The sequence below is a fragment of the Aspergillus glaucus genome, assembly GCF_001890805.1.
Source record: "Aspergillus glaucus CBS 516.65 unplaced genomic scaffold ASPGLscaffold_10, whole genome shotgun sequence".
NCBI classification, from domain to species: domain Eukaryota; kingdom Fungi; phylum Ascomycota; class Eurotiomycetes; order Eurotiales; family Aspergillaceae; genus Aspergillus; species Aspergillus glaucus.
Window position 1 is genome coordinate 73305 of NW_019170462.1, and position 26596 is coordinate 99900.

Below are 26596 nucleotides of genomic sequence, written 5' to 3' on the forward strand. Positions count from 1 at the left end.
AAAAAAAAAAAAAAGAAAGAAAGAAAGACCTGTCATGTACATGTATGAGTATGATATCCTATGTGGCGTTCCTAATGCTTAACTTTAATAACAAGGGCTTTGGAGGTGGTTTGTATTCTGCATGAACTGTTGGTTCCTACTATGCATTTTTGCAATCTAATTACTCTGTACTTACAGTGTCAATAATAGAGAATGGACTAAAATGGTCGCTGCCTTTCCAACCCTATGCATTTGACGCACCGAACAGATAGGGAAAGGGCCTGAGAAATCTAATATATAATCCCCCACTGTACACATGAACATGTCTATCATTATCTCCAGACTGCATAGAGTTAGCCAGCCTCGCCAAAGTCATAATGCCTAGTTTGCGCCGCATGTTGTGTTGCACCTTTCTCCCCGATAAACGTGTCCCCGCATGTGTTGCAGCGAATGCGAAAACCTGTGGTGTCTGTGTAGTAATGTTTATCCTGCAAAACCCGACACACTTCCAATGATTTCTCTAATACCACTGGGTCGGCCGCATCAAATACCTTTGTATCGAAGTCGGGAGGGGCGTAGGTATGGGTAAAGGGAGCATCTGACGGTGACAAGGCAATGGTATCATAATGGATCCCAGAATAGACCAGAACACACCGGGTCGGCGGGCCTTCGTTGAAACGGTCCACCCGGAGCGTCTGCACATCAATCGAACAGATCTCAATATCGAAATGCTTGCTCAAAATGCTGAGCTCGATCCCTCCACCCCACGAATCCTCATTTTGGATCCAACGGCAATAATCGTCGGGCTTCTTCTCAAGAACTGCCTCCGAGTACATGTCGGAGTTCGCTTGGATTGTCTGCGCAACGATTGACCGTAATTCATTCATAGTGTCCATCCCTCCCATAATAGCACTTCCTATCGCGCGGAAGAGACATGAGTTATCATCGGGCATGATACGGAGCACAAAGGTGCCCGAGTGGTCGGGTGACGGTATCTCCGGGGGGTCATTTGAGACGCCCTCGTGTGACTTGCGCGATAAAGAAAGAGTTTGATCTGGATTTCGAGACGGAGCAGCTGATGTTCCAGTAGTATCCTCGCCACTGGGCGCTGGCTGGGGTGCGCCCTCCTGCCGGGTGACGATGAGCTGTTCGCCGTTCAGTTTAACATCAATTTCCGTAACTTTTTGGCTTCCGGAATAGCCTTCAAGCTCTAGCGGCTTGAGGTCGGGATATCCATATTTAACATCGAACGCCGTCAGTCCTGTCTTGTCCGTGATCTGCGTGCGGAGGTCGTCGACGGTAGCGGAATCGTCCAGGGTAACTGTGGATTGGCCCTCAGGACCACGGACTCGGATTCTCATTCTCGAGACTCGGTTGGTGCGCTATATAAGTCGTGAGGATGGACCTATGCTTAGAGTATATAGGGAGAAATGGGTAGAAGTGAGAGAGAAGAGGAAGGAAGGAATGGTTTAGTACATGTGGTGGCTCACGATAGTATCAGGGCGATAGCGAGTGGGGCAAGAAGCAGCCATGGAATGCATGTTGGATATCAGTACGGATTGTATAATAGCAGGATATATGGTACATATAAGAACAAGAAGACGCCTGTTAAATTGATTCGAAAATATCCTACGCCGTACAGAGTAGAGACTCTCTTCCATCTGAAGTCAGCATAGATCAGATGCGCGGCACGTGATGATGTCAGACATTGTATTTGTTACCGTACCATACCGTATTGTATTGTGAAGCTTCTGGCTGAGTCAGCAAGACGCTCCTCTTCGTGCGCTCTTCTTTCTCTTCTCGCTCTTTTCCAGGAGACGAAAGGGCAATTGCTGTCCATTAACGATCTCAGCGCCCGCATTTTTGCGCCATTTCCGTTGGTTGTGCGATCAGTGGACCTGGGTTTTCTGCCGTGGTCCCTTCCCCAGAAAACATGGAGCCGTCGCAGGCCCAATCTGAGGAGCCCGTCAAGTCGATTGAGGATGATAACAAGGGTGACGGTCAGAATGGAGCTCCTATCCCGGATGATCTATGGAGGACCATGATAGATGTGGTCCTGACCATCTATGAGGTGCGCGAAGAAGAGTAAGTTTGTCCTGCCGGCGTTCCTGACCGCGGCTGCTGTCGCGCTCCACCCGCGATGACATGACCGCATGCGAGAAAGAGAGAGCTCTAATTAACTATTGCTTTAACCGCCGCAGTGGCCACGACCCTTCGAGATTGTTCCATCGCAGTGTCAACAAACGCTATGTGCCCGATTATTACGAGGTTATCAAGGAGCCAATGGCCCTCAGCATTCTCAAGCAGAAAATCAACAAGCGAGAGTACAGGAGGTTCTCAGATTTCGTGCGAGATTGCGCACTGGTACGGATGCGATATTCCCCCAGTTTTTTCCTCTATACACTCCGTTCCATTTGTCGCAAGGTACTGACGGTCGTCGCGTCTTCCGCTATTAGATCTCGCATAATGCGCAAACCTACAATCGCCCAATGTCGCAAGCCTACGAGGATGCGCTTGTCATCAAGGTACGTGCGGAAACAGTCGCGCCATCGATGGGGAGAGCACTTGCTGATCCCAAGGTATAGGATGTTTTCGCCCAAGAGTTCAATAAGCTGGCCAAGCAAGGAATAATTACTGCCCAAGAGGCTCAACTGCCTGATCTCGGAGAGATCCCCGACCCGGATCCTCTTCCCGAGGAGGAGGAGGAGGAGGAGGAGGATGACGATGACGATGATGACGAGGACGACTCCGATGATGAAGGTCGCCATAAGAAAAAGCGTGGCCCTAAGCCCAAACGCGATGGAAAAGACGACGGCCAGAAAGAGCCTGAGATGCGGAAGAAGCGAGGCCGGCCGCCGCGTGTGGACACCCCGATGGAGACCCGGATCAAGGCAGTCCTGAAGGGGATTCGGAAGTTGAAAGATTCCAGCGGCCAACTGAAAGTGCGACACTTTGAACGACTGCCAGACAAGGGAACTTATCCGGACTACTACATGGAAATCAAAGAGCCTGTTGCAATCGACCTCATCAAGAGAAAGTCGAAACGGAAGAAGTATCAGTCGGTCGATCACTTCATGAGAGACATGAATTTGATGTTTAATAACGCCAAGGCCTACAATCAGCCTGAAAGCCAAATATACAGAGATGCCGTCGACTTGCAGTTGGAATCGCGCAAACTCGCTGAGCTCGAAAAGAAAAAGCCCGACAGCGAGTATTTGATGGAGGACGGACGTTTTCCGTTGCCAGACGGTATCCTCTACAAGGGTGAGATGTGGAAAGTTGGCGACTGGGTTCACATCCAAAACCTTAACGATGTCACGAAGCCCGTCGTGGCACAAATCTACCGTACGTGGCAGGACCCAGAAGGCGAAAAATGGGTCAATGCCTGTTGGTATTATCGGCCCGAGCAAACCGTTCACCATTACGAAAAGCATTTCTACCCCAATGAAGTGGTTAAGACGGGCCAGTATCGTGACCATCGCATCGAAGAGGTCATTGATCGTTGCTTCGTCATGTTCGTTACCCGCTACAACCGCGGACGGCCAAGAGGTTTAGCTCCGGAGAAGGACGTGTACGTCTGTGAATCTCGGTACAACGAAGAGAAGCACAAGTTGAACAAGATCAAGACCTGGGCAAGCTGCCTTCCGGACGAAGTGAGGGAGAAAGACTACGAGATGGACCTCTTTGACATTCCGCGGAGGATCAAGAAAATCCCCAGTCCGATTAAACACCTACTGAATAAGGATGCAAAGGAGACGGATAATCTTCCTAGGGCGACTTGGGGAGCAGAAAATGCACCACCAGTTGTAGGAGCGGTTCATTGCCGTCCACGAGATGAAAACGTGAGTTCTCTTGCTAGACCAGAATGGAAGGAAAGACTGACACAACCCAGGAATCTCCACCACCTGAGCCAACACCATCTCCTCCCCCTTCTCTCCCCCCATCTTCTCTGCCACCTGCTTCTCGGCAACCACCTATCAGTCAGAGTCCTGTCCAGCCGAGCGTGGATAGCCAGGGTAACATTACAATGGCTGGTGTTCCTCCTGTGCCGATACGTTCTCCGGCCGCACCCGTTGTACCGGCTCAAGGTTCTCCGGTGCCTGTGCCTTCCGCATCCTACCAATCGCCAAATGTGGCACCGGCCCAGGTGTACCAACCTGGTTTGCAAAGACGCCCTAGCTTTGCGCCTCCAACACCCAGTGTACCTTACCCAGGAGCTACGGTTTCTAGCCCGTATGCAGCTGCCCAGGCAACCCCGTATTCACCATACCAGACAAACCGCCTGGTCCCGCAGCCGACAGTGTATAACCCTAACGCACCGCGCCCCATCGAAGTCTTCCAACTAAGCGATGCCGCCAACGCCGCAATCCCCGCTGACATACGGGAACAATTCCACTGCGACGACCACGGCCGTGTCCTCTTCTTTTCTTCACTCCCAATGGACATTCTGCCCTCGTCGCGTCAAAAATTGGGCCATTCCCTCAAATATCTCGCAGCGAAAGAGGAACGTCGGAAGAAAGTCGAAGAGCGCAAGCGAAAGGCATCTGAGCAGGAAGAACGAGAAGAAGCGGCCAAACGCGCTCGTGCTGACGAGGAGTCCGCCCTCGCGACTCGTGTGGAGGCACTCACCAACCGCGCTGTCGAGACTATGACCAACGAGATTGTGTCTGGGACGGACAAGATCTACGAGGCCCTTTATCAGGATCAGGCGGACGCGGCCAAGAGTGCTGATGCCAAGGTCCGCGAGCAGCGTGTTGTCATCGACAGGGCTACACAGGAGCAGACGGCAGGTATCAAAGCGCACACCCAAGGCGCCTCTTTTGTGAGTCTTAGGGGTAATGCCGTCTATATGGATGATATAGAACCGAGGAGTTGATATCTTATCGATGGAGATGGGAATGGAATGAGATGGCAGGAATAAGGGAAATACGACCAGGCTTGGTTTTTATGGGGAGCAAAGGCGTAATACCATAGACGGGTGTCTGGTTCTGGGCAGGTGGTGCAACTGTTCATGTATACTATGAAAGATACAAGTTTTTAATTCATCCATTGTTTCATCGATTTGTGCTTGTCCAGTAGTCCTCTGCTTTTTTTGCTTGAGAGAATTCGTAAATAAAGACATTGAGAAATGTATTTGCATATTGACAGTACCTGAACCACTGTACAGTACCTTGTGAGCAACTATAAAACTAATAACAAATATATATATCATCAACTCATGATAGACAGGAGAGACCAAGTAAAAACAGACGACCCCGAATCGTTGTACAAAAAAATGCTGGGCAGGTGATAAATAACAGGGTGGACTCTCCTGGTTGCAATCTCAGAAACACCGTTATTCCAAGCCATCCTGAAACAAATAAATCCAAAATATGTATCTAAATACTGAATATCGACCCAATGCAGGCACCGAAAAAAATAAGAAACAAAAAAAAAAAAAAAAAAAAAAAATGTTTTGTGGTAAGACTTCCCAGAGCCATGGCCATGGCCGTTTCTATGCAAAATCATCCGCCAAAACAAGAACAGAATGGAAGAAAAACAGAGAATAAACGCACTCCATATGAAAATGACTGATGTGTTCAGATGAGAGAAAGATGGCTGGGGACTGATACCTCAGCATGTACTTTTATGTTCCCTTTTGAGTTTTTTGTAAACCTTTTGACTCCTGTTTTTTCTCTCTCTCTCTCTCTCTCTCTCTCTCTTTTCCTTTCCCATGCTCACTTTTTAGGCATTTTCAAGATAATCGTGACTAGCTGGCGCTGACCTCATCGTTCGAATCCTCCTTGTTGGCGTCCCACGAAATGCTGCTCCGCTTGTTGTTCTCTTCCTCTTCCATGGAGAAGACCAAGTCACTCTGCTCTTCCTCATCGATCGTGCTGGTGTTGACGGGCGACGAAACGGTACGGTCCAGACGGCTGCTCGCACCCATGGACGAGGAATGACGTGCAGAGCCAGGATGGAGAGACATGTTGCTGAGCTGCTGTGAAATCATGGATGTTGACGATTGTCGTGCAGGACTGCCAGCGCTTCGACTTCCGATGGGGCCGAGACTGGGACTCGTGCCCATGTTCAGAGAAGACTCACGAAGAGAAGACTCACGAAGGGGAGAACCAACTTGAGGGAGCGACGTGCCGGTTGCATGACCTTCTTCTTCCTTCTTTTGTCGTTGCTTAGCGAACAACGCACCGAAACGGGACGGGCTGGAGGCGAGGGGAGAGCCCATTTTGGAGAAACTGGAACTGGCCATGCCGAGTCCGCTCATGTCACGGTGACTCGAACTGAGTTCGTGTTCCGTGCGCGACAGTCGTCGAAGCTTTTCCTGGGGGGTAAGGACATCATCATGCAGATTCATAGGCAAATAGTCTTCTTCCATTGGGAAATTCTCGTCCCATTCGTCCAACATAGTCGGTCGAGGAACACTGGCGGATAGCATCTTAGGTCTCACTGCTCGTTGTGAGTGTAAGAGTCGCGTTCCTATCGCTTCATCTTGCATTCCCGGAGGCGACGATCCCATCAAGGACTGCTTTCGTAGGTCGGGGGCGTAAGCCGTATCGCGAAGGTTTCGAAGTGCATCCGAAGGTCCAACTCTCTGGGCAGGCGGGGACGACAGGTCGAGCCCGAATTTCGATGGCATCGAGGCAGCCACGGGACCATAGCGAGCTGCATGTGAGATTCCTTCGCTGTCAAATGATGCAGGAAGCGGTGCATCGAGAGCAGTCAGGTGGTTGTTGGGTGACATGGGAAACCGAATATCATCGACGGGCGAACCGGCTTCCGGGGCCAGTCCCGCATCAATCGAGGGAATTGCATCGTATGGAGCTGCTGGCGGCTGGGGTTGTTGCTGCTGCTGCTGCGCATGCAAAGCGGCGAATTCTTCTTGTGGCGGAAGCTGCGAGACGTATCGGGGGTCTTGGTTGCTCATCATCCGCTGCTGCGAGAGGACTGAATTCGTCAAAGCCGAGTCTTGGTTGATATAGGCCTGCGGGTTGATGCGACCACCCAAGTTGAGGTGGCCTCCACCCATTCCCAGGGAAGGACTTGGTCGATTCACTCGTCGTCCATCCGGGAGAATATGCGCAAGCGCACACTTTGCTCCGAACTTGCAGTTGCCCTACAACAAAAGAGAAAAGCAGTTATGTTAGTTCGACTGCTACACTCCCTGTAGTATTAAAGCAGAAACAAAAGCAAGAGGAATAGGTCATACCTTGGTGAAATATTTACAAGGCGCATAGTCGATCGCCGCATCGGTCGAGTGTAAGAACGGACAGGCTGGACCGGCCTGGCAAGCTCCCTGACGGAAGAACTTGCAGGGAACATGCTTGGTATCTAAATTCCAGACAAAGTGTCAGTTTGTATTCTTTTACAATCTTTTGCTTTCCTCCGTCGCCTCTATTGTTCGAAGCAGGCAGAGGCAATAGGTGGTAAAAAATCTGAGGAAAAGCCACCACGGATTGTTCTTACTGCTTTGATTTGGAGGACTGCGAGCAGCCATATCGTATCCGGAGAGATTGCGAGAATGACCGTTCTGAGCAGATGGCGTACCGGAGGGAACAGGTAGAGGAGGATTAGAACCACGACTTCTCAACTCACCCGAGAGGCGGTTCTGGGCCCGGGGACCGTTATTGGAGGAGGCGGAGGCGGAGGGAGGGGAGAAAGGAGCAGGAGGAGGATTCTGGGAAGCAGAAACCTGCATCTCCATTGGGAAAGGAAAGGGAAGTCCCGGGGAATTAGAGAACGTATTAAAAGAATGAACAAAGATATAATGGAGGAATGGGAAGAGAGAAGTCGAAGTCGGAGGAGGGGTTTATCGGGCAGAAGAGATCGAGGGGGCGCCTTGGCGGTGAGAGAGTTGGCAGGAGAAGAAACTATGGACAACTATGAAGATCAAATAGACAAGATGACAAAAAGAAAACAAGTGAATGCGAATTGTCGATTGTTATATGGGATATACCTGTATAGAGTCAGCAGTCACTTGAATAGTCAATAATCATCCAATAATGGCCGATTCAACTTTGACCACCCAAGGTACACGACATAGCCTCAACTCTCCTCACTAGTTCCAATCGTAGCTTCAATCCTTCTCCGTTGCTCGCACTCGCTTTGTCATTTGGGTTCGATCTGTTGCAACTGATTAGCAATCGAATCTATTTTGCGACACGCTCGCCAACCGCAAGTATGTAGAATGACGAAGCAATTGAGCAGCAGTTCGCCCTCCTCCGCTCCGAAGGCAAAGGCGCATGACGTTGCCAGATGGTCCTGCAACATAGAAGAATCGTCCAGGCAAGATGTGTCGTCATCTCCTCACACGCCGTGACAACCTGACCTTGTCGCATGCATCTTCCCTCCGGAGTCAGATAGGTAGCCTTGTGGCCGTTAACTCGGCCCTTCCCGTCTTTCTCTACACGGTAACGGTACATAAGAAGCCGTTTTGATCATTGGTTGGATATTTCTTCCCATGCATTCAATCGTCTGATTCAAACGGATCTCCTCTCGTGGTGTATGATCTCTCTCCCAGCTGTTGATAAACGGATATTATACTCTCAGAGTAGGTATACAATTGTGTCACATTGTGGGACTGCTATGTAGCAGGAATGCTATTGCCACTGTCAAAGTGTCAGTGCTATCTTTTGTTTTTGTACTCCATACTCCATACAGAATATGGAGTAATCCTCTCCATGCCAATGCAGATCACAGCGGGGGTTGGGAAATCATACCTCGGTTGTACCATACTGTACATCACTTCATCATATCGGGAAACGAGCATCAGCTTTGTTCCTATCATTTGCAATCACCCTCGAGTCCCAAGGATTCCTGTTCGATACCTTTAGAAACATGCTTATCTTTGCCTTATGGGAAAGGGCCCAGAACAGACAGGGAGAAAAAAAAAAAAAAAAAAAAAAACACATACCCATAGCTCCTCACGAGTCATGCCTTCAGGCACAACCTCCGAGCATTTCATCCACATATCACGGCAGATACGGCGACGCACATTGACCTGTCTCTGCCAACGTTTCCATTCTCGCTCAACTTCAGCTCGTTCCTCCGGTGATACCTGCACCGACGAGTCACGCCCGTGAAATTCGTCCAGTCGTGCAAGCATTGATTCCTTCTCTGTCTCGAGTCGGTCGATATCCTGTCGGAGTTCGGAAAGCAAAGGTTTGGAGCGAAGAGTAGCCAGCTCAGCTCGCGCGTTCTTCTCATCAGTCTTCAGGGTTGCAAGTTTCTCTTCCAATTGCTTGATTTCCTCGTCTAGGTTCGCTATGACTCCGGTCGTGGCTTCATCGGATGAATCCTGCGGAACATGGTAAACGGTTTGTTTTCCTAGATGAAAGAAAGACTAGCATTAGTATTTGACTCTCCAAGATATCACCAGAGTCTGGTTCGACCACTTGCCAGCTACCCGTCCTTCAACCTCTTTGTTCTGATGTAATTCACGTAGGGCTTTTGCGGCATACGCTTTGAATAGGGTTGTCAGCGGAATTTATTTGAGACCATGGACATTGAATAGCTCACTCTTGGTGACCTTGTTGTGCAAGTTTGACGATATATCGATCGCCTGTATAGAATAGAAACAAACATGAGAATCAGCACATTTCTCTTGAGCCAACTTCGAGGGAAACGCACTGAATATGGGCGACTGCTCCAAAAGATTAGACGGCTACTGTATAGGAAACGGCGTAGGAGACGAATTTGGGGCAGTGGGATAAAACATACTTTTGCTTTCCTACCAAACCCCATTGGATCCATGTAAGTCGACGCGTATTCATGGGAACCTGTAGGTATAATAAAGAAAGGGAAACTCACGAAGATAGTCGAGAATCAACGCAGCGCCATCTGTTCCTGATATCAGCCGGCCATACAATCCGTGTCTGCTCTCTCATTGAAGCCCACCATCGTTACTAGGCTTCTTGTCTGCCTTCCCCTTCTTTTGCGACATATTTAGGGCAATGGATGCGAGAAGACAAACAAAGTCTACTGGGAGAGATGAGAGCGACGAGTGATTGCTGAGATGAGGTGAATAGTTGTTGTTGTAACTGGTTGATGCCACTGCTGGTGATGGTGTTTACATTAGAGTGAGTATAGGACCACACTGATGGGCTCTACCCCATCACGTGAGTAGCCCTCCTCCCTTCAACTGTTATGTATAATAATGACGCCGTCTCTGGGATAACATTTTAATTATTGCATACAGAATAGAGAATCATAAGAGATTAAATGGTAAGCGAAACGCTCTATTTCAAAGATGTGGAAGGTCGAATAAAAACCCCAGATGGACAACAACCGTCAACACACGCCTTTCCTATGCAGGTCATCAACAAGCCCTTCCAAGAATGAGAAGATAAATCACAAATTAAGACAAAATGTTCTTTTTTTCTTCCCGAAATGCCAATTACAATGAAATAAGTATGAAAAGAATCACGCCGAATGCAAAAGCGGCCTGGGTATCACATGACGATCTGTATTTGAGTTAGTATTTCTGTTGCTGGGAGTTTAAGATAAGGAGTAAACTTACGCAATCGTTGTCTTTTTGGATAGTAGGAACTCCCATCTCTTCGAACGTCTTGGGACCTTTGCCTGGCAATCCAGGCTTCTGGCTTGCCGAGGTCGAAGAGGAGGAAGCCGGCGGCTTAGGTGTGGACGGCGCAGATTCTTTGGGCGGCGTTTGGACGGACTGCGAAGAAAAGGAAGCAGCAGAAGGCGATGATACAGCTGGCCGAGGGGAAGCCACGGAGCCCTGCGAGGGAGGAGAAACAGGGGTTCTTGCAGGCTTCCGATCAGGACCTCCATCGAGACGCGGAGGCCGGCGGCGAGGGTCAGCCCCCGGGGATTCCAAGGGCGCCGAATATCCGACGTCGAGTTTAGGCGCGGCAGAAGGGCTGCGCATACTCGATGGGCTCGTAGGAGCGGTGGCGGTGGTTGGTGTTTTGGTGCCGCTTGGATGACGGTGGCCCATAGGCCCTGCTCCATAGGATGCAGCTCGGTTGTAAGGGGGCGCATTGGCGCGAATGTTGGGGTTGATCGTGAATGCAGAGCTTGGCCGGGGATCCGGCATCGCGGCTCCATAGGGAGGTCGAGCCCTGGAGCTTGGCCTGTCGGGGTAAGGTGCCGCAGATGGAGCAGGGCTGTTGTCAGAAAGACTCATTTTCGAAGGATCGGGCATTTCGATGTTTTCCGGTGTTGATCCTAGATTGCCGGGTCGCTGAGAGCCATACCGGGATTTAATCCTAGCGATAGCGACCTTTTCGTGATCCTTCTTGGACAACGTCTTGGACCGAGAAATACTATCGATCCGGTTTGTCGCATCTTTATTTCCACTTGCTGCGGCTTTAGAGTACCAGCTTCTGGCCTCCTTGATATCCACAGGCACAAAGATTCCAACTTCGTAGAAGTATCCCAATGCGAATTCGGCAGTAGGGAAACCGCTCTGGGCGGCGCGTTGGGCGTATTGGAAAGCCAACTCGTCGTTCTTTTCGAATACTCCCTCGTGTCCGCAAAGGAACCACTTGCTGATTGCCATCTCCGCTTCCGGTTCACCCTGACGGGCAGCCAGAGCATTGTAATGCAGGGATAATGCAGGGTTGAAGTCACAACCAAGCTGACACAGCTCGTACGCGGCGCCAATCTTTACCTGGGCTTTGGCGAATCCGTGATATGCGGCCTTTTCGATATTGACGCGAGCAGCATTAAGATCGAGAGGAAGGAACTGCTCAGGAACGCTCACTTGATTCAATTCTCGCGCCAAAAGCATACCATAGACCTATAGATAAACATGGTCAGTCTAAAACTCGGAACGTAGACAAGATACAAAGGTTACGCACATAGGCTCCCTGAGGGGCATTCTCGTCACAGGACTCCGCAGCATAGTGGATGTAATCCAGGCCCGTATGGTAGTCTTGCGGCTGGCCATGCTGACCAAGAAGCATCATCATACCGAGACGCTGTTCAGACAATGAGTTAGCAATGATCGGTTTTCGACAAATATACCGTCGAGTACGGGAGCGCATACGTAGTATGAAGCGGAATCACCCAGGTTGACACCTTTTCTGTAATGCCGAATGGCCTTTTCGGGTTCACCTGCACTTTCAAATTGCATCCCAATTCTATACTCGGCCCTGGCGTAACCCTTCTCTGCTGCTCGTGAGTAGGCGCGGAATGCTTCCTTTTTGTCCACAGCAAAGCCAAATTTGCCAAATTCACGCCACATGCCTCTGATAAAGTCAGCCTTGGGGTGGAACTGGTCCGCCAAGAACCGCACAATGTTCATCGCATCGTTCTTGAGCTGATGCTCCACCGGCGGCGTCTGGGGCCGTGGAGGTTGAACCAGCGCGAGACGGGCTTCATTCTGTGTCGCAGCCTCGACATACGCCAGCGAGTCCTGCGCCCAGGCCAACTGCAGCTCTGGGTCGTTCGAAGACAAAACGGCCATCCTAGCCGTCTCTAAACTCGCCTCTCTCTGCTCGTCGGTGGGAGGGACATTTGGCGGCGGGTTGCGCAGAACGGGGAACGGAGAGAAATTGGGCTGGTCCATGGTGTCATAGACAACAGACTGTTCATATGCACCAGCATCGTAACCTGAAGATGACTGAGGTCCGTGGACGACGGCGGCGGCGGAAGAGGTCCGCTGAGGATACTGCGCCCGGTCGTAATGTACTTGACCGTACTGACTGCGGTGCGGGTTGCGCGCTTCGTGTTCGAGATGGGCGATGCTGTGTTGCATGGTCTGGGGCACTTCAGGCATGACCCTAGAAAGAGATCCAAGAGGAGAAAGTTAGCAACGTCCACCACCACCTTAAGACGAGCCGCTCCATGAAAACAAATCATTGAAGTGACAAGTCACAACTAAAAATCACGACGCACCTTTGAGGGGAGGGGGATATGACTTCTGGCATGTAAAAGTCATCCTGACCCCCTGGATACCATGTAGCACCAAGTCGTGGCTGACCACGACCTTGCGGCGGTCTGTTCATCATTGTAGGCAGTAAATCGCTGTTCGCGTGAACGGTTTATTGCTCGTTCTTTTGCTTCTTTCCTTTGTTTTTTTCTGGATTAATTCCCAGTGAATGATTTGTGCACGGTTTCTTTTTCGCTCTTTTGGGCCCGGCACTGTCTTGATTATTGGGGGCTCTTCGTTCCCAATACCTGGTGGTTTGGCGGGAGGAGGCCCGGGAGGAATCTAAAAAAGGAAGAAAAAGTACCAAAGGAACCGAATATCAATCGTGAGAAAGGAGCCTGCTAGGAAGGAAAGAAATGGAGCTATGGCAATTGAACAGCCCAGGATGGTGATAAATTGATTGATCCTCCACCAAAGAAAGAGGCAGAAAAGAATCTTGCGCGATAATAATAACTCAAGGATAGTAAAAAGGACCACCCAGATCACATGCTCTTTTTGGAGAAACTATTCCACGCCATAAAAAGTGATAGAAATTAGCAGAGGGAAATCGCAATCTTTTCAGTCACACTCATAATAATAATAATAATAATAATAATAATAATAATAATAATAATAACAAACATACACAGCACTTAATAGTAAATAAGAGTATGTACTCTGTACAAGAGTATCAATGCAAGCGCGGGGTTTGCAGGAAGCGGCTTAAAGAGAAACATCTCATGCATTTCATTCAGGAGGATACATACAGATACCCTATTAGTACAATTAAGAACTCTACTCCGTATTACTACTAGTATAGTAGTATGTCCACTGTTATTTCTTTGGCGCCTGGACAGAGACGATGATAATAATAAAGAAACCAGTGGAATTATATGAATTATAGACTATGGACCCTCTTAAAACGAAGCCTAACCGATGGTAATTAATTATTGTCAGGGGGGAGTCGTTACAGTATGGGTACAGTATTATCACACCGCCTAGAAACACCTGTCTTATCTCTTCTGCCTTCTCTGAATCGTAAACCAGGTACAAAAGGGAGATCGAGTTCTCCAGTTGACTTAGAATAGATACATGTCCAATCGGTCTGAATCAGGGCCCAAGTGAGTATCCCGATCTCGCCTTGCCGTCCTGCCTTAGAACGTTTCCAGAATCTTATGAGTTATGATGATCAGTGGTCCCTCCGGTGCTTCGTACTCGTATAGAGTTCATGCTCACGAACTACTCCGTACTACGGAGCACTGACTAGCACGGAGGATTCTAATAAACTATGCTAACAACGGGGTTACTTTGATAGGCATTCCTCCCGTCCAGTCGATGTCCATTCCTATGCATGGGAACACATTTGTAATTATGGGCCGTTGTGCAACTGACTAGGAACCCCGGGCTTTGGGGTAGGTTTGTTCCGCCAGTCAGGTTTCGTGGATTTATGCCGGTAAAAAACGCCGTCGGACCATGGGCATGGTTGGATCCATAGGGAAATAATGCTAAGAAAGATTCCTATGCATAGTCAACACGGGAGGAATAAGAGCTAAGAATATTATTTCCGGCATCATGGCTCTCCAACCGGAGGATTTTCATCATCCGTATACGCCCTATGAGATCCAATCACAGTTTATGCGGTCCCTCTATTCGTCTCTGGAGGAAGGCAAGATAGCCATTTTTGAATCCCCTACGGGTAAGCCTAGCATGATTGCCCAACGTTCTTGCATTAGTTCCCTCTGACGTAGTTGGTAATAGGCACTGTAAGTTTTGTGCATTCCAAAGGAGGGGGGGAGAAAGGCTAAACCTCCAAGGGAAAATCCCTTAGTTTGATATGCGGCGCGTTGACTTGGCTACGAGACCACAAGCGCAAGGAGTTTCAAGAAACAGTGGATAACACCACCTGTGAGAATACCTCGCTTGGAAATTGCTGCATTGCAAGTGCTCATTGGACTTCTAGGTGATGATGGTGAACCAGAATGGATGTTGGAGTTTGCGAAACGCGAATCCAGTCGTGCTATTACAGAAAAGAGAAAGGACTTCGAAGCGCGTCTGGCAAAGACCAAGTTGGAGGAGGAGAAGCAAAGGTCTGCTGCTGAACACCCAGAGAGACCTCGAAAAAAGCAGGTTTGTTGCATATCTGGATTTATGCCAGAAACGGCACACTGACCGCCGAACCAGAGAATCGACACTTCTACTGGATCGAAACCGCAAGATGATGACCAATTTGCTCTCGATGGATATGACAGCGAGAACGAAGAGCAACGAGCATCCGGGAAAGGCACCGGCGGTTTCGACGGCCTTTCTACCAGCACCATGGCGCTTTTGGAGCGCTTCAAAGGCAGATACTCGTCTCAGAATAAGGATGATCAAGATGATGGGGATGAAGAGATCAAGATATTTTTCTGTTCCAGGACACATTCACAGCTGTCTCAATTTGCGAGTGAGCTGAAGCGTGTTACAATACCGTCGAGTCTACCAAAGGAACTCCGGACGGGTAACACAGACGAGGATGAGCTCGAGGAACGGATTAAGCACCTTTCTCTTGGCTCTCGAAAGAACCTCTGCATCAACCCTCGAGTAGCTGCCTTGGGAAATGCAACCGCGATCAATGAACGCTGCTTAGAGCTTCAACAACCTGGTGTGGCAGCCGAGCACAAATGCCCCTACTTGCCGACAAAGGAGGATGAAGCTTTGACTCTGAAATTCCGGGACCATGCATTAGCAACGATAAAAGACATTGAAGATATAGGGAAAGTTGGCAAGCAGGTCGGCATATGCCCATACTATGCATCTCGCTCGGTTATTAAGCACAGCGAGGTTAGTCACCCATTGTTTACTCCCAAGATATGCATTTACTAATCATTCCACCGAGGGACAAAGATTGTGACCCTTCCATATCCATTGCTGCTTCAAAGATCGGCTAGGGAAGCCCTGAATCTTTCCATCAAAGACCATGTTATTATCATTGATGAGGCGCATAACTTGATGGATGCAATCGCCGGCATCCACTCCGTCACGGTCACGCTCTCTCAACTCCAGACTTCCATTTTCCAGCTGACCGTATATGCACGAAAGTTCAAGAATCGCCTGAAGGGCAAGAACCGAAGCTATGTTGCTCAGGTCATCAGGCTTGTCAACTCGATTGCGGATCATCTTAAATTAATAAAAGAGAATAAGCAGCCAGTTGAAGGCTCGGTACAGGCTTCGGATCTTATGGCCGGGAAAGGAGTCGACCAGATCAACCCGTATAAACTATCTCGCTATTTACAGGAAAGTAAGTTAGCAAGAAAAGTTGACGGATACGTTGAATTCTCCCAAGAAAAAGACAACCCTCAATCAAAAGACAAGCCCACAACGCCCGTCCTCTTTCATATACAAAGCTTCCTTTTACCGCTCATGAACCCTTCTGCTGAAGGGAGACTGTTCTACGTGAAAAACCAAGGTGATGTTCAACTGAAGTATATGCTTCTCGATCCAACGAATCATTTCCGTGAGATCGTTGAAGATGCTAGGGCAGTAATCTTGGCGGGTGGAACAATGTCTCCTGTAAGTCATATAGCACCAGTTCCTAAGACTCCTTTGTTAATTTTTGGCCAATGCACTTGCAGATGACAGACTACATGCATCACTTATTTTCTTATGTACCGTCTAGTCGATTAAGCACGTTCAGCTATGGCCATGTCATTCCAGCACAGAACCTGACTGCACAATCACTAGTCAGAGGAATTCAGGGCTCAGAATTTGACTTTACTTATGAGGCACGGGACTCCGAGAAGATGGTAAGCCTTTTTCATGAAGTTATTCGAGTCTTCCTAAGCTAACGGGGCCCGCTTTGCTACGATCAGATCATAGATCTTGGACAAACAATAGCTGCCTTATGTCATGCTATTCCGGACGGCGTTGTCGCATTCTTCCCTAGCTACGATTACCTGGCCCGGGTCCTGAACACATGGAAAAAGCCCACCCCAGAAAAAAAGACGCAGACTATACTCGGTCTTATCGAGCAGAAGAAACCCGTTCTGTACGAAACCCGGGAGGCAACAGCTAAGACAGAGGAGCTTCTCCAGCAATACACGGAGACTATCCAGTCAGGGTCGGGCGCTTTGCTCCTTTCCGTCGTTGGCGGAAAGTTGTCCGAAGGTATCAACTTCTCCGACAGATTGGGTCGGGGTGTGTTGATGGTGGGTCTACCATTCCCCAATATCCGCAGCGCATTTTGGCAGGCGAAGATCCAATATGTCGAACAGAAGGCGTACAATCAGGGTTCGGGATCGGAAGAGAACAGAAAATCTCTTGCAAAAGCAGCCGGTAGAGACTTTTACGAGAACGCATGCATGCGGGCTGTGAATCAGTGCATTGGGCGAGCCATCAGACATCTAAATGATTATGCGGCCATTGTCCTGATTGACAGGAGGTATGAATTGCCTCATATAAAAGGGAAATTGCCTGCGTGGATCAGGCAGAGCATGGTCGCTGGTGCTGGTCAAAGGTCCACCGATGTCACAATAAAGGAACTCTCCAAGTTCTTCGCAGCGCGATGAGACGAGTAAATGTACAGTTATCTACGCCCGGAATGGTAGAATTTGAATTACGAAAAAATCTTTTTGTGAAGTTCGTATGTTTCCTAACATCATAGTTACTCTTTAGGGGAGTGTTGTAGGGCGGAATATCACGTGATGCCCCAGAACGGATGCCAAGGAATCTCAAGGGCTAGAACCCTATTCGCAGGGCAAGCGAACCGGATTAGCGCACACTCTAGCCCGGCGGCCTTGATTTCAACATCTGAGCGAGCAACTTTTGTTACCCATCGCCAACCACTCAGACCGGTCTTGTCGAGCTCAGTACTGCCGACAAGATGCCTACCCGTTTCTCGAAGACAAGAAAGTCGTGAGTCGAGAGTCCTTGTCCCTTATCCCTTGGCCACGAATCGTCCGGATCGATCGAAACGTTTTTCAACTTTCCCCGTTTATTCCGGGCTTGCATGCGACACCGTTCAAACGATATCAAGGCACAAGGGGAAATTATGGACAGTTAGAACTAACATGGAAATCTTTCTACTTTAGCCGCGGTCATGTGTCGGCCGGTTACGGTCGCATTGGCAAGCACCGCAAGCATCCCGGTGGTCGCGGTATGGCCGGTGGTCAGCACCACCACCGCACCAACTTGGACAAGTACCATCCCGGTTACTTCGGTAAGGTTGGTATGAGATACTTCCACAAGACCAACCAGCAGTTCTGGAAGCCCACCATCAACCTCGACAAGGTACGTGGAATACAATTCGTTTATACCCGGAGGATACGACTGGCGGAAACCGATGGCGGATAAACGGCGCATATTTGGCGGAGTGGCGAACGATCAATCTATTGAAAAGAGGATGCACGAATGGATAGAAATTTGGATGGAACTTGGGAAGCAATGGAACGGAAAAGTGGTATTTGGACATGACGGCTGATGGGATTTTGATACAGCTTTGGAGCCTCGTCCCCGCTGAGAAGCGCGACGCCTACGTTAGCGGCCAAAAGACCGACACCGCCCCCGTCATTGACCTCCTTCCCCTCGGTTACTCGAAGGTCCTCGGCAAGGGCCGTGTCCCTGAGATCCCGATCGTTGTCCGTGCCCGCTACTTCTCCCGGGATGCCGAGCAGAAGATCAAGGAGGCTGGTGGTGTTGTTGAGCTTGTGGCTTAAGCGTGGAAAGGATGAGAAACAGGCAGGGTCGGTCTTGTGATGAAAGGTCAATTTTTTTCTTCCGTTTTTGCTTAAAAAAAAAGAAATGGGAATCTTAAAAATTCGAAAACTGGGAGTCTCGGATCGGTCGTATTGACCTGTGTATCTTGAGAAAGGGCCTCTTGCGACGCTTGGCAGGATTCTTAATGCCATACCTAACGATTCAAAAGATACCATAAAAGAGCATTATTCTACTGTTCTTTGTCCCTTTCCCGAAGAGTAGTCGAGTCTACGGTTAGCGTGATGGAGCGTTGTCGAATATCTTCATGCGTTATATTTCTCCCAGGCATTGTACATGGGTGTTTTCTATATACATTCTCATGACTTGTACTGGCATATCTACATTAGATCTTAGACTCCCGTACCGAACCAGAGCCCTTCGAGCCGTCATTGCTGGCCGCCAGAGTCTCGCTTATAAAACGAACAGCCTCGACAACCATCTTCGGGGTGACTTCGTGCCCGGCGTTCTCATCGATAACGTCCTCCAAGGAGACTGCGCCATCCGCGAACCAACCATCGGGACCAATAGCCTTCTTCAACCAGGTAAGGAAAAGCTCACCACGGTGGTATGGCACCAGCTTATCCACCCCTCCGGACAAGTTGAGAATCTTCTTGCCAGCGATGGTACGGGTCAACAGCGGACGCAAGGCTTCTTTCTCCGATTCGGTTGGTTCCGGGAGGGGACCCTCACGCCGGGGACCGGGGGCCGTGGACTTGACGCCGGTGTGGCTGAGGAACAGACTCGCCGGGTCGTACTTGGAGACGGTGTCTAAGAGGGACGTAGGGAATGCCTCCGATCCCAGGAATTGGGAGCCCGCAGGGTCAGTGCTGGTCCATTCCGGTAGCTTGGATAGTCGCGCACGGTCTGCCATGAGGTTGACGTAGTCGGGGCAGCCAATAACCACGACACCAGCGCTGACTCGGGGTTCGTGTAGTAGGCAGCTCCATGTCGCGTGGCCTCCGAGGGAAACACCTAGCACCAGGTTCTCGACGATTTTGCGGTCGGATTTAGGGAAGACAAATGACGGGAGGTAGTCCATTAGCACCGAGGTATCACGCGCCGTACCTTCTGTCGCCCATATTAGTACCAACCCTCCTCAGAGTAGAGCTGTAAACATCACTCACGGAAAACGGAGAACATGTCCTGCGCATGACGAGGATTGCCCTTCTTCCACGACTCATTGCCCTGCGTATCCACTAATCTCATCCCATGATTCCTCTGGTCAAAAGAGACGGCAATTAGTCCCTTAGCGGGTTGCTGTGAGCCTGCAATCTTGCAATTCCAGTCTGCGATGGCTGACTGCGCAATACCAGTCATGCGGTCCTTGGTGGCCAGTCTAGGGTGCAGAAGCCAGAGACAGGCTACATCGGTCGTCTGAGGAGGGAGTTCATCGAGACCGAAGACGGTGGTGAGGATGCCAGCGATGGGATAGGACTTTTCGGAGATTTGTGGGGGAGCGGAGGGGGAAGCGGAATCGAAGGTCTTGAGGGGGTCTGTGTCTGTCATTGTGCTGGATTGTTTTGCTTTTTCTCTTCCTTTTTTGCTATTGAGGCCGGGAGTGGTTCTCTGGAGAACTGAGTATTTGTAGTATTGATTCCCCGCTCAGCCGTTGGAGAAGCCGATAGCGGACGGTACGGTATGGTATGGTATGGTACGGTAAGGTACAGCAATTGAATGCCCAACTTAGCTGTTCTTCTCTGATGAGCTGCAATTCGCTCTATTCAACTGCATATTATTTTATGTAACTCTATGCACTCAGGGTTATGCAACCACGTGGCTTTGCTGCCTGAACCACGTGTGTATGCCCCAGGCAGGAACAACGTCTCATACATTACTACTCCGTAGTGTCCTCGATATGACAGATCCCGGCTTTTCAGGTCTGTCAGCTTATTGACGGCCCCTTACTCTCTCTCTCTTGTCCTGTTACTCTTTTTATATCTCTCTCTGCCCATCCTCCCTAATAACTCATAGCCAACTGCCAAAGCGGGCCTTCTGTGCATTAATTCCTAGTGCAGCTCCACTGCGGCAAGGAACGGCGTTGAAACATCTCCTTTCGAGCCTCCATTTTTACCATCACGACTAATTGTCCTCCTCCTGATGCTCTTTCTTCAATAGAAGACACTCAATATTCCCCTTTTTATCTGCAGGATAGAATGACCATATAGAAAAACAAGGAGAGAAGAAGGTCTTGGTCAGCAGGGGTCTCTTGTGATCCGCATGTTCGTTGGTTTTCCCCCTTCAACTTCTCCGTACGGGGTAATCTGCAGTGCTACATCATCAGCGCTACTACTGCATGTTCACAGCATTAGAATGCTAATCTCTTATGCTCTCTGTTTAGAGTCATGACCGACTCGTCAATTATGACGAATCCTGAATCCTCTGTCCGCCGGTCGGATATGAAAAGGCCAGATCCATTACCGCTTTCGAATTCCAATGCCTCCGGGGTAGCATCGCCAGTGTCGTCGTTTCCAACCGACGCCAAAAGCCGCCCTGCATCGGTTAAAAATATCTTGGGACGGGACGGGATTACTGAACACAATGGGGGAGGTAGCGGGATCACCAAAGAGAACGACGAGAATGGAGAGGTTGACCGTTTGGACATGGCAACGGGCACTCTGGGGGAAAGGTCCGAGCCATTGAAGACTCGACCGCCAAACCACTCGGGCGATGGCCTGCAGCAAGTACCCGGACACAGACATCATTCATCATTACCCGGGAATGCTTCTTCATCCCGTCGTCCAAGCGTGCAATTCACTCGTGACGCCTCCGATAATGAACTCCCTTCAGAGTTACCCCACTCCAGGCCGTCATCTGTCTTAGGCGACGATGCAGATCCGACATCGAAGGGGAAGCAGTCGATTTTTACGAAATTGAAAGCCTTTGCAGCTTCGCCACCCTTTACCTCACACTCTCGTTCGCCCAGTGGTGCTACTATCGGCGATTCTCGAACCATGGCCGGGGATTTAGCGACTCCAGCCTCTGAAAGAGGGGAATTTCGGTTCCCGGACACATTGGAGGAAGAAGGAAGTGATATTGATGCAGATGCGGAGGAAAGTGCTGGAGAGCAGCGTACCCGCCTGCAGAAGAAGAAGAAGCAACCGCGCCGCCGACAGCAACCACAGGAGATTGATTCGGCCCCTGGAACCGCTCCTACGACGCCTAGAACGAGTCGGCCTTCGTTTCATCGACACGGTTCTTTTACTCCTTTTGAGAGCTACCGCCATAACTTCTTCCCTCGAAGAGCAAGTGCTGCTGATATCCACCAGCAGCGCGAGGGTGTGTCGGAGGATGAGGGACGTGACCGTCTTAATAGGAACCGTGCCATGAGACGAAGAAGCGCCTGGCTCGCCAACGCTCGTGGCTTGAGCTACGGGCAGGGTGCGAACCAAGAGGAGAGACGGCCAGGTAACCTGAGGCGATTCACCGGATTGGCGGGCCCCTCAGAAAACTCAGAAACCCTTGCGGCACGTCGGCGCAATCGTGGTGACCGTGGCTCTAGTCTTAGCACTCAAAGATGGAAGCAGATCAAGGCCGGATTGAAGCTCATCGGACAGCGTCGCAAGGCCGACAACACGGTTGACCATGCCAAGTCAGCGGAACTGCTAGCAGAGCTAACCTCTGGAGTGCCGGCCGCTCTAATTTTGGCTAGCATGTTTCAACGAGACGAGCACGGTAGCAAGCGCATTCCAATCCTCCTGGAACAGCTTAAAGTCCGCGTTACGGATAGCCGTATCGATTCCAATTCGGGTGACCGTCACCTGGTTTTCCGGATCGAACTCGAATATGGCAGCGGCATGACGCGAATGAAATGGATCATCCACCGAACTCTGCGAGATCTCGCCAATTTGCATCTGAAATACAAGCTTCACTTCGGAACACAGAAATATATCCAACTACGGAACCCCGAAGGGGGGCATACTCGTCTCCCACGTTTCCCCCGGAGCGCGTTTCCCTATTTGCGTGGAGTTCGTGGACTGGAAAGTGAGATGGAGGATGAAGAGGATGAAGTTGGCTACGAGACAGAAGCTAATGCCACTAGTGGTAATGAGAGGGGTGGGAAGAAGAAGAAACAGAATCAGCAACAGTCATCCCGACGGTCGTCCGCTGCCCTATCCCGCAAGAAGTCCAACGCCACAAACCCGCAGGAGGGTGAGAACGCGGCACCATCAGGTGCAGCGGAAGCAGGCCCTGCCAACAAGAAGGAATCTTATCCAGAAAAACAGCGGAAAAAGCTCGAGGCTTATCTTCAGAAGATGATCCGGTTCCTAATCTTTAGGCCAGACAGTAACCGTCTATGCAAGTTCTTGGAGTTATCGGCATTGGGTGTACGTCTCGCAGCAGAAGGCAGTTATCACGGCAAAGAAGGTTTCTTGATCATTCAATCGTCCAAGGGCTTGGATTTCCGCCGGGCTCTGACGCCAGCCATGGTGAAGAAACGCCATTCTCCTAAATGGTTCCTAGTGAGACACAGTTACGTGGTTTGCGTTGACTCACCCGAAGAGATGAACATCTACGATGTCTTCCTGGTCGATCCCTTCTTTAAGATGCAAACACAAAAGATTAGCCTGCGGAATCAGAAAGCGAAGGAGCTGGCCAAGTCTGCAAAAGAATCAGCCAGACATCCGCAACATCACACCCTGAGACTTGAAAACTCGGAGCGAAAGATGAGACTGCTGGCCAGAAACGAACGTCAGCTAACCCAGTTCGAGGACTCAATCCGGTTCATGGTGAGTAACACTCCATGGGCCAAACCAAATCGCTTTGACAGTTTTGCTCCCGTTCGTCACAAATGTTTCGCACAGTGGCTTGTCGATGGGCGTGACCACATGTGGATGGTTTCGCGAGCGATCAACCAGGCGAAGGATGTTATCTACATTCACGACTGGTGGCTGAGTCCCGAGCTCTACATGCGGCGGCCCGCGGCGATCAGTCAGAAATGGCGTTTGGATCGTCTTCTGCAGCGCAAGGCCCGTGAAGGGGTGAAAATTTTTGTCATCATGTACCGAAACATCAACTCTGCTATCCCGATCGACTCAGAGTACACCAAGTTCTCTCTTTTGGATCTGCACCCGAACGTCTTCGTGCAGAGATCCCCGAACCAGTTCCGGCAGAATACATTCTTCTGGGCTCACCACGAGAAGCTGTGCATCATCGATCACACTTTGGCTTTCGTTGGCGGAATTGACCTGTGCTTTGGAAGATGGGATACTCCCCAACACCAGCTTACAGACGACAAGCCGACGGGCTTTGAGACCGCTGATATGCCCAAGGATGCAGACCATTCTCAACTCTGGCCCGGGAAGGACTATTCCAACCCGCGTATTCAAGATTTCTACGAGCTCGACAAGCCGTACGAAGAGATGTATGACCGTAATACGATACCTAGAATGCCGTGGCACGATATTTCGATGCATGTTGTCGGCCAACCCGCCCGAGATCTCACCCGGCATTTCGTGCAACGATGGAACTACATCCTACGACAGCGAAAGCCGACTCGCCCGACCCCCTTCCTGTTGCCCCCGCCAGATTTCGATCCCAGGGACTTAGAAGCCCTTGGGCTGGACGGATCTAGCGAAGTCCAGATCTTGCGCTCTAGTAGCATGTGGTCGACTGGAACCCCTGATGTTACGGAACACAGTATTATGAATGCCTACGTTAAGATGATTGAAGAATCCGAGCATTTTGTTTACATCGAGAATCAGTTCTTCGTCAGCACATGCGAGATCGACGGCAGGAAAATTGAGAACCTCATTGGGGATGCTCTGGTGGAACGGATTACACGAGCAGCCAAGAATGGTGAAGCATGGCGCGCTGTCATCGTCATTCCACTGATGCCCGGGTTCCAGAATACCGTGGATAGCGAAGGCGGAACGAGTGTCCGCCTTATAATGCAATGTCAATATCGAAGCATTTGCCGTGGAGAGACTTCGATATTCGGGCGGCTCCGTGCTCTGGGTATTGAGCCTGAAAATTACATCCAATTCTTCAGTCTTAGAACTTGGGGCAAGATCGGTGACCAGAACCAGCTTGTCACGGAGCAGCTCTATATCCATGCCAAGTGCATGGTGGTGGATGATCGAGCTGCGATTATTGGGTCTGCCAACATCAATGAGCGGTCTATGCTTGGATCGCGAGATTCAGAGGTAGCGGCAGTCGTGCGTGACACGAATATGATCTGGTCTACCATGAATGGCCAGCCTTACCTTGTCGGACGGTTCCCGCATACGCTTCGTATGCGCCTTATGAGAGAGCATCTGGGAGTTGACGTCGATGAATTGTTGGAGCACGACATTGCTGCTGAAGAAGAGAAGCAAATGTTCGAAATGGCGGAGAACTCCAAGGCTCCAGAAGCCAGGGAAGATGCTGAAACCGAGGCTATGATGATGGAAAAGCAGGACGAAAGGGACATGATTGAGCGTCGCCATCGTATGCAAGATGAGTTCCTTTCTCGATCCGAGGACATGCATAGTTTCAACCATGACATTGATTGGGAGCAAGGCAACAACCCGAATCTCAAAACTAGCAAGAAGATGACCACCGATGCGAGAGTCACTCAAAATGCTGAGCACAGGAAAGATGTCGATGGTGATGGTCCTGACCGCCTAAACTCCGCTGCACAAGCCGGGCTAGGGGACGCACGCGATTCCAAGTTTGTCGATAGCCGCAAGGAAGTTCTGGTATCGCCCATCTCGGCTGAAGGGAAGGGTAGTCTTCAGCAACCTAAGCAGGCGGGACAGCCAAAGTCCCCACAAGTTGCTCCCGACGAGGAATCGCAAGAACAGGCTGCTCCATCTTCCCCGGAGGCCGGATCGGCATTGTCTCCTATCATAGAAGGACTACCTGGTGCTCTGCATCCAAGCTCGGCATCGAACGTTGACGCTGAGAGCAGTCATAGTGGTGCTGCGCTTGGTTCGAAAGAAAAACACGATGCTGCGAAATACCCACAGCCTCTCTCGTCAGAATTGAAGCACATCTTCGTGGACAAGGACTGCATGAGAGACCCAGTGACTGATATTTTCTACCTGGACACCTGGCAAGCTGTCGCTGAGAAGAACACCAAGATCTATCGGAGCGTGTTCCGCTGTATGCCAGACAGTGAGGTGAAGTCCTGGAAGGAGTACAAGGAATACGCCGCGTATGGTGAGCGCTTTGCAGAAATGCAAAGCCAGAACAGTGCCAAAGCATTCCAGTCACCGCAGCAGCGAGCAAGTGGTCCTCCCGGTGCGGAAGTAGCTACACCCGCCAAACCTCCTCAGCCTAACACTGAACTCGTCGACAAGAAGGGATCTCAATCCCCAGACGAGAAGTCTTCTCACGACCAAGAGCCTATCGATGAAAAGACACATGACCATGGAACAAGTGCCGACGACCTTGAGAAGTCGCGATCAAACCCGCCGCTTGTTGACTACTCGGACGCTCTGAATCGCAACGCAACACTATCGCGGAAGCGAAGACGAAGGGCGACGACACTTGGCTCGAAGCGGGAGTTCCTTGCGACTGATGAGGTAATGGATAATGAGCGATCGGAGGAATTGTTGAATAAGGTCCAGGGACATCTAATTCTTTGGCCTTATGACTGGTTTGTTTCCCTTTTTTAAAGAAGGTGCTTTTAGGGTTCATGATGCTAACGGATTATAGGCTTGAGAAAGAAGAGCAGGGTGGGAATTGGCTCTATGCGCTTGATCAGATCTCGCCCCTGGAGATTTAGTAAGTTCTTCTCGTGCTCTTTTAACATACAAGTTCATGTGCTGACTGTAAACAGCAATTAAACCCATAATGCTTAATCGAATGCTCACTCTGGACTTTAAAGGAATAGATGTCACCTGCGAGCGTCCCTTTTCTCTTCTGTGTACGACTTATATGCAACTCATTACAGCAGTTGCCTTGGTTCTGTTTTCATAATCACACACCAGACGTTCATTGGCTTGACGCCAGGGCGTCAATATCTTAGATCTGTGTTAAGCAGGCGTTTTCGTGGTGTTGCAAGCATTGGCGCAGCTTTGGGTGGTATTTCTT

General features: G+C 50.0%; 10 protein-coding genes across 10 annotated transcripts; 4 read left to right on the plus strand and 6 right to left on the minus strand.

The window, feature by feature from the left end:
- Positions 1 to 110: 110 nt before the first annotated feature.
- Positions 111 to 1590, minus strand: ASPGLDRAFT_46901 (ubiquitin-specific protease OTU1). Its single transcript, XM_022546551.1, has one exon. It carries the CDS (start codon positions 1338 to 1340, stop codon positions 333 to 335), a length of 1008 nt encoding a protein of 335 aa, XP_022400802.1. The 5' UTR covers positions 1341 to 1590; the 3' UTR covers positions 111 to 332.
- A 215-nt stretch (positions 1591 to 1805) lies between these two features.
- On the plus strand, positions 1806 to 5039 carry ASPGLDRAFT_74249 (putative RSC complex subunit (RSC1)). Its single transcript, XM_022549725.1, has 5 exons — positions 1806 to 2064; positions 2181 to 2343; positions 2436 to 2504; positions 2565 to 3821; positions 3872 to 5039. Exons 1-5 carry the CDS (start codon positions 1913 to 1915, stop codon positions 4853 to 4855), a joined length of 2625 nt encoding a protein of 874 aa, XP_022400803.1. The 5' UTR covers positions 1806 to 1912; the 3' UTR covers positions 4856 to 5039.
- Positions 5040 to 5089: 50 nt separating this feature from the next.
- ASPGLDRAFT_289800 (uncharacterized protein) lies at positions 5090 to 5665 on the minus strand. The gene has a single exon (XM_022543808.1). The coding sequence runs from the start codon at positions 5485 to 5487 to the stop codon at positions 5191 to 5193; it is 297 nt and encodes a 98-aa protein (XP_022400804.1). The 5' UTR covers positions 5488 to 5665; the 3' UTR covers positions 5090 to 5190.
- Positions 5666 to 5728: 63 nt separating this feature from the next.
- ASPGLDRAFT_66401 (putative spindle poison sensitivity protein Scp3) lies at positions 5729 to 7678 on the minus strand (the record flags this gene model as incomplete). Its single annotated transcript, XM_022549013.1, has 3 exons — positions 5729 to 7090; positions 7184 to 7305; positions 7441 to 7678. 3 exons carry the CDS (start codon positions 7676 to 7678, stop codon positions 5729 to 5731), a joined length of 1722 nt encoding a protein of 573 aa, XP_022400805.1.
- A 1079-nt stretch (positions 7679 to 8757) lies between these two features.
- Positions 8758 to 9726, minus strand: ASPGLDRAFT_66402 (putative TBP interacting domain protein; the record flags this gene model as incomplete). The annotated part of the gene is made up of 5 exons (XM_022549014.1): positions 8758 to 8790; positions 8888 to 9300; positions 9373 to 9435; positions 9493 to 9535; positions 9694 to 9726. The coding sequence occupies 5 exons, from the start codon at positions 9724 to 9726 to the stop codon at positions 8758 to 8760; spliced, it is 585 nt and encodes a 194-aa protein (XP_022400806.1).
- Positions 9727 to 10202: 476 nt separating this feature from the next.
- ASPGLDRAFT_289812 (putative chitin synthase activator (Chs3)) lies at positions 10203 to 13177 on the minus strand. The gene is made up of 5 exons (XM_022543810.1): positions 12838 to 13177; positions 11987 to 12722; positions 11799 to 11918; positions 10493 to 11737; positions 10203 to 10436 (listed from the first exon to the last, which is right to left on the minus strand). Exons 1-5 carry the CDS (start codon positions 12948 to 12950, stop codon positions 10425 to 10427), a joined length of 2226 nt encoding a protein of 741 aa, XP_022400807.1. The 5' UTR covers positions 12951 to 13177; the 3' UTR covers positions 10203 to 10424.
- A 1245-nt stretch (positions 13178 to 14422) lies between these two features.
- On the plus strand, positions 14423 to 17394 carry chl1 (DNA helicase; the record flags this gene model as incomplete). Its single annotated transcript, XM_022540644.1, has 8 exons — positions 14423 to 14546; positions 14609 to 14613; positions 14665 to 14755; positions 14811 to 14977; positions 15032 to 15670; positions 15734 to 16399; positions 16462 to 16632; positions 16699 to 17394. 8 exons carry the CDS (start codon positions 14423 to 14425, stop codon positions 17392 to 17394), a joined length of 2559 nt encoding a protein of 852 aa, XP_022400808.1.
- A 262-nt stretch (positions 17395 to 17656) lies between these two features.
- Positions 17657 to 18751, plus strand: ASPGLDRAFT_171052 (60S ribosomal protein uL15). The gene is made up of 3 exons (XM_022542729.1): positions 17657 to 17740; positions 17917 to 18115; positions 18322 to 18751. The coding sequence occupies exons 1-3, from the start codon at positions 17709 to 17711 to the stop codon at positions 18538 to 18540; spliced, it is 450 nt and encodes a 149-aa protein (XP_022400809.1). The 5' UTR covers positions 17657 to 17708; the 3' UTR covers positions 18541 to 18751.
- Positions 18752 to 18923: 172 nt separating this feature from the next.
- On the minus strand, positions 18924 to 20086 carry ASPGLDRAFT_126690 (uncharacterized protein; the record flags this gene model as incomplete). Its single annotated transcript, XM_022540662.1, has 2 exons — positions 18924 to 19648; positions 19705 to 20086. 2 exons carry the CDS (start codon positions 20084 to 20086, stop codon positions 18924 to 18926), a joined length of 1107 nt encoding a protein of 368 aa, XP_022400810.1.
- Positions 20087 to 20679: 593 nt separating this feature from the next.
- On the plus strand, positions 20680 to 26538 carry pld3 (phospholipase D). Its single transcript, XM_022543826.1, has 4 exons — positions 20680 to 20803; positions 20919 to 26159; positions 26219 to 26287; positions 26343 to 26538. The coding sequence occupies exons 2-4, from the start codon at positions 20923 to 20925 to the stop codon at positions 26347 to 26349; spliced, it is 5313 nt and encodes a 1770-aa protein (XP_022400811.1). The 5' UTR covers positions 20680 to 20803; positions 20919 to 20922; the 3' UTR covers positions 26350 to 26538.
- The last annotated feature ends 58 nt before the right edge of the window (positions 26539 to 26596 follow it).

Bases quoted from the DNA above. Each gene is read 5' to 3' on its own strand.
- ASPGLDRAFT_289812 (XM_022543810.1), bottom strand. From the start codon at position 12,950: ATGATGAACAGACCGCCGCAAGGTCGTGGTCAGCCACGACTTGGTGCT. The intron at 11,919-11,986 runs GTATGCGCTCCC...TTGTCTGAACAG, and splicing joins GTGATTCCGCTTCATACTAC to CGTCTCGGTATGATGATGCT. The intron at 11,738-11,798 runs GTGCGTAACCTT...GTTTATCTATAG, and splicing joins ATGCCCCTCAGGGAGCCTAT to GTCTATGGTATGCTTTTGGC.
- ASPGLDRAFT_289800 (XM_022543808.1), bottom strand. From the start codon at position 5,487: ATGATTTTGCATAGAAACGGCCATGGCCATGGCTCTGGGAAGTCTTAC.
- pld3 (XM_022543826.1), top strand. From the start codon at position 20,923: ATGACCGACTCGTCAATTATGACGAATCCTGAATCCTCTGTCCGCCGG. The intron at 26,160-26,218 runs GTTTGTTTCCCT...AACGGATTATAG, and splicing joins ATTCTTTGGCCTTATGACTG to GCTTGAGAAAGAAGAGCAGG.
- ASPGLDRAFT_46901 (XM_022546551.1), bottom strand. From the start codon at position 1,340: ATGAGAATCCGAGTCCGTGGTCCTGAGGGCCAATCCACAGTTACCCTG.
- ASPGLDRAFT_171052 (XM_022542729.1), top strand. From the start codon at position 17,709: ATGCCTACCCGTTTCTCGAAGACAAGAAAGTC. The intron at 17,741-17,916 runs GTGAGTCGAGAG...TTTCTACTTTAG, and splicing joins TTCTCGAAGACAAGAAAGTC to CCGCGGTCATGTGTCGGCCG. The intron at 18,116-18,321 runs GTACGTGGAATA...ATTTTGATACAG, and splicing joins CCACCATCAACCTCGACAAG to CTTTGGAGCCTCGTCCCCGC.
- ASPGLDRAFT_74249 (XM_022549725.1), top strand. From the start codon at position 1,913: ATGGAGCCGTCGCAGGCCCAATCTGAGGAGCCCGTCAAGTCGATTGAG. The intron at 2,065-2,180 runs GTAAGTTTGTCC...TAACCGCCGCAG, and splicing joins TATGAGGTGCGCGAAGAAGA to TGGCCACGACCCTTCGAGAT. The intron at 2,344-2,435 runs GTACGGATGCGA...TTCCGCTATTAG, and splicing joins TCGTGCGAGATTGCGCACTG to ATCTCGCATAATGCGCAAAC.